At 36.1% G+C, this 12,525-nt stretch overlaps 1 protein-coding gene across 1 annotated transcript; it reads left to right on the forward strand.

Annotated features, from left to right (window-relative positions):
- Nucleotides 1–562: 562 nt before the first annotated feature.
- On the forward strand, nt 563–7,809 carry LOC117622948 (protein ANTI-SILENCING 1). The gene is made up of 13 exons (XM_034353767.1): nt 563–696; nt 1,635–2,015; nt 2,780–2,948; nt 3,906–4,049; nt 4,164–4,432; nt 4,704–4,730; nt 5,503–5,595; nt 6,116–6,194; nt 6,340–6,430; nt 6,816–6,924; nt 7,121–7,237; nt 7,388–7,471; nt 7,555–7,809. The coding sequence occupies exons 2-12, from the start codon at nt 1,668–1,670 to the stop codon at nt 7,436–7,438; spliced, it is 1,497 nt and encodes a 498-aa protein (XP_034209658.1). The 5' UTR covers nt 563–696; nt 1,635–1,667; the 3' UTR covers nt 7,439–7,471; nt 7,555–7,809.
- The last annotated feature ends 4,716 nt before the right edge of the window (nt 7,810–12,525 follow it).

Consider the following 12,525-nt stretch of genomic DNA (forward strand, 5'->3'; position numbering starts at 1 on the left):
CGCTTGTAGTTGTAGCTCAAGCGATTACATTTACTTATGCACATGATATTTTAGGTAACTTTACTTTATGCACATGATGTTCAAGGTTCCGTTCATCCTCCCAAATATCATTTGGATAAAATTAAAATAAAAATCAATCGCTTGCCTTCAAAACCGCTATTATAGCAGTACAGTCTGTACGTGAAACCTAAGACCTACATGCAACCCACAAATCATCACATCCTAGGCGCGTGCAACACTTCACATTCCCAACGCTCTTTACAAAACAAAAAGAACAAGAGAGTTAGCTCACGCAACAAAAACCTCGTGAGATGTGGACGACCCCTGTCTCCGTCGTTTCCCTTCGCGCCCTCACTTCAGCGATTCTCGCAGTACATGCCTCGTTCAAAGAAATGGAGGTAACTGATTGCGGGGTGTATGCGCAGAGCGCAACCGGCGCACGTTAGCATTCCCTGAGGCATATTAAGTTGTTTTCGTACTGTATTTTTCTTTTCCTCACCGCGTTAGCATTACCTGCAACATATTAAGTTGTTTCTCCTCCTCCTCCTCCTCTTCTCTCTCTCTCTCTCTCTCTCTCTCTCTCTCTCTGTGGAACTTTCTTTCTTTCTTTACTCAAAACCAACACACTGGAACCCCTGACTGCAAGCAAAATCGAAAATGGCGTTTCTCTCGTTTCGTTGATTATCAATATTTGAGGTATGTATCTCATTATAAACTTGTTCTCCAAGTTTTCAACAAGAGCTAGCTCAACTTTTTTTGTGGCCGGGTCATGAGGTTTTCAACTTTTTCTCTTTCTTTTTCTTTTTTGCTTTCACATAGTACCCAGATGGGTTTGTCTTTTCGTCTTCTCTTCTTTTGTATGCATTTCTTCTTCTTCTTTTTTCTTCAAAATTTTCTTTTTTCATGGATGCTCTGTTTCACATTGTGCTTTGTTTACCCTAGAATCCGTCGTGCTGCTCATGTATTTTCGCCTAAGTTGAAAATTTTTCTGAGACTTGAAGTGTGAATTAGTAATGATTTGTTTTGAGAACAACATGGAGGTTTTGCTTTTCAACTTTGCAGATTCTACCGCTTATTAAAATAAAGGGGGTTATCTGGTGGCCTTAAATGTGTTGCTCTGTTTCGTGTTAGGCGTCTCAAATTTAAGTTTTTGTCATTTTTGGTGTTGGATTAGCACCCAATCAATGTCTCTCTTTTTGTATGGAAATGAGTCATGGGTTTTCTTTTTGGGGGGGAATTTTAGTGGTGGGTTTTTACTCAGCGTTCTGCTTTTTCCTAGCAAATCTCTTCAACTAAAGGCGACGTTGGTAGATGAGTTATGGAACACACAGGAGGATCTGAAATTTGTAAACCTCTAAACTTGTATTAGTGATCTTGGAGCTGCCTTTTGATTCTTGGGTCAAAACTCTGTAAAAGGGTTTGTTGCAACAACAGCTTACAATATTTTGATTCTGACTACAATTTTGTAAGCTGTCGTCAGAAACCAAAATATTTGATTCTGCCTGCTGAGCTGTGATCCATTTTGGTTTCTGACTACAGCTTACAGTATTTTTTTAGGTTTATTTTGCTTCTCTGGTTTGAAATTCTAGTATGCTCATAGATGATAAAGTAATTTACTGTTTTTTTAATATTAGGTTCTCAAAGACTATTGGATGGGCTAAGAAACAATGGTAGGGTTGGAAGAGACAAATATGGAAGATGATTATTTTAACTGGGGTAAGAAAGGTGGAGTTGGGGAAGTGGAACGTGTCCAGTTCTACGAGTCATTCACTTTGGAAGGCATGGAATACTCGCTGTATGATTGTGTACATCTTTACAGAAGTGGTTGTTGTGAGACTGATGTCGGTAAGCTTGTGGAAATATATGACACAGAGGACCATGAAAAGAAGATAAAGGTCGTGTGGTTTTTTCGTCCTTCGGATATACATAACTTTTTGGGTGATTGGAAACCACGCCGGAACGAGATACTTTTAGCTTCTGGTGTGGGTCAAGGCCTCTCCAATGTCAATCCTCTGGTAAGTCAGATTCAATTAGAGATAAATTTAATCATGTCAAGTTTATATTCTCACTCCTCATTGAAGTAGTGTCTATTGCATGGTTTTTTCAGTGTTAATTAAAAAGAAAGAGGAGTAGAAGAATAATATGTTTTCTTAGCTTCTCTACGGGCATCTTTGTCTAAATATCTTAGTGATATTCCTTTTAGTGTCATTCATTGTGATTTTAATTTGAAATAATATGTATTTTTGCTTGAGGATTTTAACCTGGATTTGATGTTTCTTTGTTAATAGAATTTGTGGTTCTTATAGGAAAAAGGACTAATCTTTAGTTTGGTATGAGGTGAGCTATAGAAAAGAGGACCGATCATTTAGTATGACTGCATAGTCATTGGATAAGGTGGTGTTCATGCATTCCTGGTGTAGAGTAATTTAACGTATCTATTTCCGGTAACGGAAGTTGTTAGTTAACGTGCGTGTTATAAATTAGTAGACATGGAAGTTTAAATGATCCTTCCATGCATGATGTATACACAGGACAGTGCCAATGAAATAAATGTTTATATGGTTAAATCATTTTCCTTTTCATTTCCATGACAGTAATGAGCCTACTTCCTGTAGATCAACGCATTAGTGTTTTCCTATTTCAATTGCAAGCTTTATAGAATGCCAAACTTTCTCTGAAGTTCTGTAAGTCTTTTCCTGCATGCATAATAGTTAACAAGGCGTCCTCATGTTTATGTTAAAATCCTTTCACATGACAAGTTTTCAAATACAAATTTCAGGAAGCAATAGTTCAAAAATGCAATGTTGTCTGCACATCAAAGGATGTGAGGAATCCTCAGTCATCTGAAGAAGAGTTGAGAATGGCTAGTTACATTTTCTCTCATAATTTTGATGTAGGAAAGCGCCAAATATTGGAGAACTTTCCGGATGAAATAAGTGGAATTAAAGGTCAGTCATCTGCATCTGGAAGTTGTCAGTGGAGTGCTTTCTGGTATAGCCGCGTTTAACAGATATAGGATGTTAAATTGCAATTAGACATGTTTACCCTGTTCTCTTAGAATTGAGAAATTGCCACTCGATTTTGTGAATTTTTTCTATCATTTATTGATCTGTAGCAGTTTTTTCCTATTGTTCTGGGACTTAAACAAGCTACTGTCGAGAGTTGCCATAGTTTAGGATTAAAGTAGAACACTTTTATGCATGCTCATTTAGTTACTCATCACGGCTTCATGTAGAATTAAGAAAATTTGAGCAGCTAGATAAGGAAAACTTAAGAAACGTCATCATGGCTTCTCTGCTAAAATTTTAGAAAATTCATCAGGGCTTCAGGATGCTACTGTCACTTTCAAACCCATGTTGTCATAAGGCAATGTGCAGTAAAACTGAGTAACTTGTTGACAGATTAGGTAGTAGTTGAGAGAGATGAAAAGACAATTGTAGAAGCCGTGCTACTGTGTATTTACTTCTTTCTTGTATAAACAAAGATAATGGCCTCGAGAATTAATTTCTAACCAAATAATATTGAGATTCATCCTCCAAACAAATCAAAACATTTATTACTCTCTTGATATGATATCAATTAAAGCAAACTGATGCGAGAGATCCTGATGAAAATTGGCTACATGTCATGCAAGGCCTATGGAACTATGTAGTGAAAGCTGAAGAGATTCAACAACGACCTGAAGTGCATTTAATAACTGTTTAAATATCAGATTGAATTTCTTTAAAACAAAACTGAGGATATATTTATTTAAAGTTTTGAGAGCACTATTTACAACAGTGTAATGTTTACCATGTACTCATGTCTCCCAATGACAACTGCTATAACTTTTCTTATATTTTCTTTTTTTTCTTAGTGGACATTAATATCTACCATGGTCTTCAAATATTTTGATTCCAATGCAGTGGAGTGCTTTTTTAACAAGAGAAACAATCAACAGCTCTTCAGGCTCCCCAAGTTCCTGACAAATTTGACAGACCCAGCTGGACCATCAAATGTGCCTTCCAAGTTAGAATTGGACGAAGCGAAGGCCTCTCCAGTTAAAAATAGTAAGTCTAGCAGCTGAATAGGCCCTGTAGTGAGAGGTTATTTCTGAGAATTCCACCTCTGCATGTGCAATTTGACTGATTAGATGTAAATATGATTTTTTTTGTCATGTCCAGAATCGAAAGAGTCAATGGTTGGTACTGGGGAGCAAGGATGTGCTTCAAATGAGATGTTAAGACTTAAACTTGCTCTTGATGGAAATGGAACTCAGTCTGCTAGAATATCACACGGTCAAGATAAAGAAAGACACAAAGTTAGATTTGTTGATCAACCACATATAAGTGCATCAGATTGTGTAGCTTTCACTAAGGGTGATACTTCTAGAAAGAAGCCAGATGGTGTAGCTTTCACTAGGGGGGATGCTTCTAGAAAGAAGCCATATATTGTAAGTTTAAGTATTGTCAGCTGCATTTTCCTCCTTTCCTACTTTTCTATCTTGGAAATGTTCATTACATTTTTAACATATTGAGTTTGATCTATGTTCTTGATTTTACTATAATTTCATTTTCGTGTTCCTATTTTGTCTATTCATTAGAAGATAAACAGGTAACTGAGTATGACTCCAAACACGCATTTACACAAGCTGTTCACAAGTTCTGTTTTGGTTAATATTCTGACTTTAATTGTTTTTTTTTTTTTTTAAATTTTAAATGCAGGATAAAAGAAGTTGGTTCAAGCAACCAGTGAGTTTCTATACCCCAATATCTTTCGTAGACTTTCCCAATTGTTGTTTGATTGGTCGTACAAATTAATGGTTGAATTTTGCAAGATAAAGTAAAAGTTGAAATTATAAAACAATAAAGAGAAACCATGTATCAATTGGCTGAGTTGCAGGTAACACCAAATTAGAATAGTTCCTGGGGAAGGTCAATTTTAATTTTTTTTTTTCTTATCAAATCATCCCTATCAGTCTCAACATCCTCATTAACTTAAGTTCAAAGAAAATGTTTTTATACTCTAACTTTGAACTCTTAATAAGGTTCCATGTCTAAATTTTCTTTAGACACTCAGTTTTTAAAGCATCGATATGCTCAAGCTTTGTCTTTGTATACTAGTATACATTGTGCTAAATATGGTTTCTGGAATCAATTTTTGTGTATTGGTTAGATTTCTTGATTTATTCATTGCTCATTTATGTTCTGTGAATACTCAAATAAAGTAAAGGTACAAATACATTTGTCTTTCAACTTATGGGTAAAAGGAAAGTATTATCTTTTATTAGCATAGAATTAAAATTAACTGTGGAATGGAGGATGAGGAGTTCTGGACGGTAGTCCTCCCAAAACCAAAGCTTTAATACCTGGCTGCCTCCCTCTCTCCCTTCTACTCTGGTTCTCCACATGTACCCTTCTTCTAAATGAAGGTTTATTAATAAGTAACCAACATAAAAGGCAAAAGAAAAGTCAGGTTTATTAGGCATATGGAAGTCTTAACCATCCATTTCCAATTTTGCAGTCTTGGGAGGAAAAACTGCAGAGAGCTCAAGATGCAGGCCATTTGGTTTTACTAGACAATCTGGATCCATCCTATGCATCATCAGAAGTAGAGGTAGTATTTCCTGGTGCATATTAAATAAAAGTTTATAGGATATTTAAAGAAATTCATTGAAATGCTGATGCAAATGAAACCCAGTTTATTCTAAGCTGCATTATATCATTTTAAATTCTCACATAAAAGGATCTATACTCCATCACCACCAAATTAGGGGCCTCTTTGAAGATGCTTTTGTAGGAAGCACATCTCCTCATAAGTGCTTTTGCAGGAAGCACATAACTTTTTTATTAAGATACCAAGTGCTTCTTGGAAATGAACTTGGAAAAGCTTCTTGGAGCACCTATTGGGTGCTTCTCTAGAGAGCACTACAAAGTGCTTTATAACCTACAAACATCTTAAGTGTTCATGCCAAATGCTGTCAAAGCGCGTTTAGAAATTCCAAAAGCATCGCCAAACATGCCCTAGATGGGGAATCAACTACCCTGAATGAAGTAAGAAAAAGAAGTTATAGGGCCAAAGTAGTCTGGCCTAGTGTTAGACATTCTGTTTAATCTACATCGTTTTTTCTTCCCAGGCTCTAGTTTGGAAAGCATTTCGCGAAAAGGTTGAGGCAAAAATGATACAATACAGTACTTTTTCTACTCCGCAATATGGTACAACAGCTTTTTGGGGATCTTTACTTATTTTTCAAATGATTGCATTGCATGTTTTATTTGGTGGTAGATCATTAATGCCATTGAATTTGAAGTTGAAACTTATTTGTGGACTAATTACATTTATCTTATCACGGCCTTATAGGCAAGGCTTTTGTTATATTCAAGTCAAAGATTACTGCTGACCGTGTAATATCTGAATTAAACGAGAGATGCCTGGTTTCGGAAAATTGGAGGTAGTTTATTACTTTTCATTATACAGTCATGGAGCATGCTTATTTCTCTTTTCTTTTCTTTTTGGTTGGAGTGTTCAAAATTACACGTAATTATGTTGTGAACTTTAGTAATTTAGTTTCTAGGTGAAAAAAGACAAATTTTAAATTAGCATGGGTGATGAGAATCACTAGCATAATAGCTTTGTAAAAAGTATCAAATGCAAATTAGTTACTGCTATGGATAAAAGGGTTTTCAAACAATTAAATGTAAAAGGTATGTGATAGTCGTTTTTCTTTCTATCACTCAGGGATTTTGTTTCTTAAAGCATTTAAATTGGTACAATTTATGAAATGATTTAATTCCACTCAAGATGATCTTATAGTATTTATGGCTTTGCATTTTCAGACCTGTCATAGGTATCAGAAGAAGTCTAAAAGGGCCAGACAAAACAGCCAGATTTGTTGGACATCTGAGCATTGCCAAAATCAGGCTTCAAAGTCAACGTGAAGAGATGGTAATCTTTCTGAGTTATTTTTTGCTTGTGGATTACATTGTGATCATTTCAATGTTTGTTGGGCACATGTAGAGTGCACCCAACAACAACAATGCGGCTCTCCATTAACCCTATTTGGGGGATCCCTTCATAGAAGCTTGCTGTATTTGATCATATAGATTTTTTCTTTGAGTGTTTCTTCTTGTTTCGTTTGTAGAGAAAGGCAGTATCAACATCACACTGTTCCCAACCTAATACAATTGAGTACGATATGGCTCTGGAATGGTGTTTACAACAGGAAAAGTCAGATGCATGCTGGAAGAATTTATATGAGGTGCTTCAGATTTTCCTAATCATTGTTCACGAATTGAGGACTTCACACATTAAATATGTGCATGTCTCACAAATATTAGGGAATAGTTCTTTATAGTTCATTTTTCTAATATCTTCGTTTTCCTCCCCTTGGGAGCCCCCTTCTCTGCAGAAACAAATGAAGGAGATTAGAGAAGCTAGGAAAGCTATAACTAATTTGTAATTAGCTAGGCGTTGCATTTCATTGATACATATGGTAAGCTTTCACATCCTTGGCAGAAATTATTTTTGTGTTGGCAGTTTATTAATAATACTAATTTATTGGTCATATTTTTGCAGGAGAAAATTGTGTTTTTGTGGATTACAGTAGATTCAGACAAGGGGTGCCCCAAAATTGGACAGCTTAAAGGGTCCTGCCCACATAGAATTTTTTTGTAATTTCCTGACAACGTACACTTGAGGTCTCTGTAAATCTGTCAGCCATCTGATCATACCTAATTTTTGTAGTCTTTGAAGGATATGTTAGTATCAAATTCATGTGATATGGTTCACTTGTGCAACAACTTTGTTCACTATGCCAATTTTGCATTGTCATGTTGACAGGATTCACTTTTGAGTTTTTCTTTTCTTGTCATATAATCATATTCATTTTTACACATTTATGTGTGCCAGATGGTTGCTTCTTGGTCTCATCTGTCTTCCCCATATTGCTACAGGGTAGACAGTTGCAAACCTTCGCTATAGGGCACATAGATTTTCACTCAAAGTTCCTTCATGGGTTTAGGGTTAAATGGTTGGGAAAGTTACACCAATGTTACCTTAACTATAAGCCTTATTGCAATTTGACACCCGAAAAGAAACTGAATCATTTTGTGCCGAATAAGAATTTTGTTTCAATGTGCCAACTATGACTAATTTCATCTTTATTTGTCAAGATTCTATTGATATTTTGGACATAAAAATACCCTTCAAATGAGTGTCATGTGTGAGTTACGTGCAATGATTTGGACGAAAAGATAGACGAAGTAAGGCTATACTTGGTATGTCGCAATTAAGTTTTTATTGAGTTGGCCGACTGACCTGTAATTCAAGTGGCATTGGTCTAGTTTTTTTCCCAGATGTTTCCCTTTGGAATACTATTTTTCAAAAAGCAGGCTTTGGCAATGGGAAAAGTAACACTATTTATGTGATCAAATTAATGGGATCTGATGCTCAATGAATGGTTGGGATTGGTACTAAAACACAACCTTTTATTTGGTCATTTCTTGATCCATCCCACCAACTGAAGAACCCATTTCTTTTTTTCCCCAAATCAGTCTACTTCTGAGTGGTGACTCTCAATTGGCCCGCACCAGTTCGTTTTCGGAAAATTCCCAAAAAAACAAAAAAAGGACAGTATGTTGGAAAATAGGAAAAGCAAATCCAATTTTCGCACAAGAACAAAGCAAAAAAGGGTAAATTATGAAGCAATAGTGAAAACAAGGAAAGACCCACTGAGGGAAGGCAAAACAAGATGCTTCTTGGCGAAATCAGTTTGGCTTTTCAAACCAATCCCGGCCATTCATTGAATCTAGCGGCTATTATTAGAAATCCGCACTTACTCCACTAGTTTTTTATTTCTTATTATTTATTTTTTATAATATTTTTTAACGTGGGAGATCTTTTAACATTGTGAAGAAATATATCACTAAATTAATATTGCAATTCCGATTGAGGTCACCCATCGTTAGATATTAATCCAATAGTTTAAAAAGTTTCTTAAAAAGAGTGCAAGAGTGAGTGAATCGTTGAATTTACATCTAACGGTGAGTGACCACAAATCTCTTAGACCCCTGTAGTCCAAGAGTTCAGGACTGCTAAACATTAATTGGAAACAGTCTCGATCTCTTGGACCACAGGAGTCCAAGAGATTGTGGCCACCCACCGTTGGATATTAATCTAATGGTTCAAAAAAGTTTTTTAAAAAGAGTGTAAGAGTGAGTGAACCGTTGAATTTACATCCAACGGTGAGTGACCACAAATCTCTTGGATCCTTGTAGTCCAAGAGATCGGGACTGTAATTAGAAAAGGGTTTGTAGCTCAAGTTGTTAGAAGTATTTATCCTATGCATCTTCTAGGTTTAATTTCCCCCCTTTTTCAATATTTCTTGTATTTAAAAAAAAAAACTAATTATATAATACGGATATACCACGTCAGTTGGTGCATCTTTCACTCAAAGGTGACCACATATCCATTTTGAAAACTATTCTTTTTTTTTTACAGATATATTTCATTTTTATCCATCAATTCATCATTCTAGCAAAGCTTCACACCCAGTCACTGGATTGCTCTAATCGTATATATTTCTTGAGTTTTTTTTATTTAAATCCCGCACTTCTCTTTGTTCACCCCATATTCTAAATTCTACTCAACTTTTAATTCAAATTTTCATAATTTCTAAAGAAACCCCACTTTTTTTTTTCCCCAAACCACTCCTAAAGATACACCCAGCAATAAAATAAAATAAAATAAAAAAACTCATCAACCTCACACCCCCGCTATCTTGCCCCTCACCTCAACCTCACATTATTTAAAGAGATCAAAACAATGTTGTTAAATGTGTAACATTATTATTATTTTTTATTATTATTTTAAAAAAGTTGAGAATCAACTAGGAAGAAGGATGGATAAATACCATCTTGGAGATGGTATTAGTAGACACATGAACAAAAGGCAACCAGAGCATCTTACTACTTCAAAAAATCAAAATTATATGTAAATTTGATTTACCTAACAAATTAATATTTCTACTGTCTGATACAATAGAATTTCATATTCTAATTCCATATTTCAAAATGGGAAAATAGGGAGGTGGTCATACTTTACTATTTTTTTTTTTTTTAATGCCAAACAGCAGAGGGTCTCAATATCTCTCGATAAAAACAAACTTCTCTTCAATAATCGTTGATAAATTAAAGGTGTAGAGGAACTTGTGTTTTTCTAAAATTTAATATGAAGAGTGATGGAGGCGTGTTTATAGATGTACTAGGGTTAAGTATTAAGTTGGATGACATTTTTGATCTTCTTACACAATAATAAAACTTAAGAGCTTAATGATTTAAATAGAAAAACTTTTTTCTTCACTTTGTTAGTAAATATCTCAAATTCGAAAAACACAAAGGATGATGCCACCTCAAAATAAAGCAAGTTTTCAATGCGCTATTTTGCCAACCCAAAACATGAAAAGTTTTTGAAATTTGAAAGTCAATCCCAATTTAATGGACACATAAATCATGTGATGCAAGAACCTTTTTTTTTCTCAACCTTTTCCACCTCCTCCATTCTTCTAAGAAGAAATCATATATACACACGTTTTGGTGATGTCTGTTGCACCACCTCCATTATTCTCTGAGGGTCCAAAACGAATTCTCAAACCTAAAACCAGTCTATTATTTCTAATTTGCCATTTAAACTTGCCAGCTTGCAGATATATACAGCCAAAGCATTAAAATATCTTTTGTTATTTCTTTAGAAATTGACATGACAAGGATGCTCTGTGCCTCCGCAAATATCAATTTCTTTGAACGTTCTTGCTGATCAAGTCAAGTGGTGGTGCATCATGCATGCCATATGATCATAATCTTCTTCCTATTTTATCCTTCTGCCATGAAAGTGAATTTTAATACATATGAAAGAGAAGTTTAGGTAATTCCCAGAAGAGGTAGCAAATGGCTGACTGTTATAAAACTAGAATAATAAGAGGATGAGAAGTATCAATGTAATATTGGGAGTGGAATTATATTTTTCTTTGTGATGTTTACACTGACAGAATTTCTCTCACTGACACTCAGATTTCTTACTCTCTTTTCTTTCCTCTCACTCTTCCTTTCTTCTCTTCTCTTCTCTTCTCCGTTTGTACCTCTTTGCAGGCAGGAGGGTTGCCTATTTATAGGCATGATGAATGGCACCCGTGAGTAAAAGAAAAGACATAATGATGTTTCTACCCAATCATCACTATTCACCTTTTGACTATGTAGGCTTCACCCATTCTACTTTACAACACTCCCCCTTGGAGACCACATGTCCCTAGATTGGTTGCCTCATTAAAACCTTGCTTGGAAAAACCCAGTGGGAAAAAAACCTAAGCGAAGGAAAAAGAGTACAACTTTATTTGGGACATAAGGGTAATGCACTCATGTTGCCTCGTTAAAACCTTGCTAGGAAAAACCCGGTGGGAAAAAAACCCTAGTCGAAGGAAAAAGAGTACAACGCGCATATGTCCTGTGTTAGAGGACTCTTGAATGCTCCCCCTGATTTTGCATGCTCCAACTTGATTGCTTGCAGAGTTGTCGTAATCCGATGCCATGCACTAACTTTTGGAATGTACATTTCGGCAATGATTTAGTGAAGAGATTTGCCAGGTTATCGCTTGAGCGGATTTGTCTGACTTTGATTTCTTGACTCTTCTGGAGCTCATGTGTATAGAAAAACTTTGGTGATATGTGCTTGGTCCTGTCACCCTTGATATACCCTCCTGTGATCTGAGCAATACAAGTTGCATTGTCCTCATTCAGAATTGTTGGAGTGTCTGTTGCTGAGGGTAGGGCACATGTGCTTCGGATGTGATGGATCACCGACCTTAACCAAACGCATTCACGACTGGCTTCATGGAGGACAAGTATTTCTGAGTGATTGGAAGATGTGGCCACTAGTGTTTGTTTCGTTGAGCGCCATGAGATTGCAGTTCCTCCACATGTAAATACATACCCAGTCTGTGATCGTCCTTGATGTGGATCAGAGAGATATCCTGCATCAGCATAACCAATAATACTCTGGGCGTTGGTCGATTCACTAGAATAGAATAACCCCATGTCTGTTGTCCCACGAAGGTATCGTAGAACATGTTTGATGCCGGTCCAATGTCGCCTTGTTGGAGCAGAACTGTACCTTGCTAACAGATTTATTGAAAATGATATGTCTGGTCTGGTACATTGTGCTAGGTACAATAAAGCACCTATTGCACTAAGATATGGTACTTCTGGACCAAGGACCATTTCATCATCCCCTTTTGGACGATATGGGTCTTTTTTAGTGTCAAGCGATCGAACGACCATTGGAGTGCTAAGTGGATGGGCTTTATCCATGCCAAACCGTTTCAATACTTTTTCAGTATAAGTTGATTGATGCACCAAAATTCCATTAGCACCGTGCTCAATCTGCAAGCCAAGACAATATTTTGTCTTTCCAAGGTCTTTCATCTCAAACTCACGTTTGAGATAATCAGCAGTCTTTTGAAGCTCTTCAGAAGTTCCAATTAGATTCATGTCGTCG

Source organism: Prunus dulcis, chromosome 3, assembly GCF_902201215.1.
Source record: "Prunus dulcis chromosome 3, ALMONDv2, whole genome shotgun sequence".
NCBI lineage: Eukaryota > Viridiplantae > Streptophyta > Magnoliopsida > Rosales > Rosaceae > Prunus > Prunus dulcis.

Coding starts and splice junctions, on each gene's coding strand:
- LOC117622948 (XM_034353767.1), top strand. CDS start 1,668: ATGGTAGGGTTGGAAGAGACAAATATGGAAGATGATTATTTTAACTGG. Junction 5,596..6,115: donor ATGCATCATCAGAAGTAGAG/GTAGTATTTCCT, acceptor TTTTCTTCCCAG/GCTCTAGTTTGGAAAGCATT. Junction 6,925..7,120: donor AAAGTCAACGTGAAGAGATG/GTAATCTTTCTG, acceptor TTTCGTTTGTAG/AGAAAGGCAGTATCAACATC.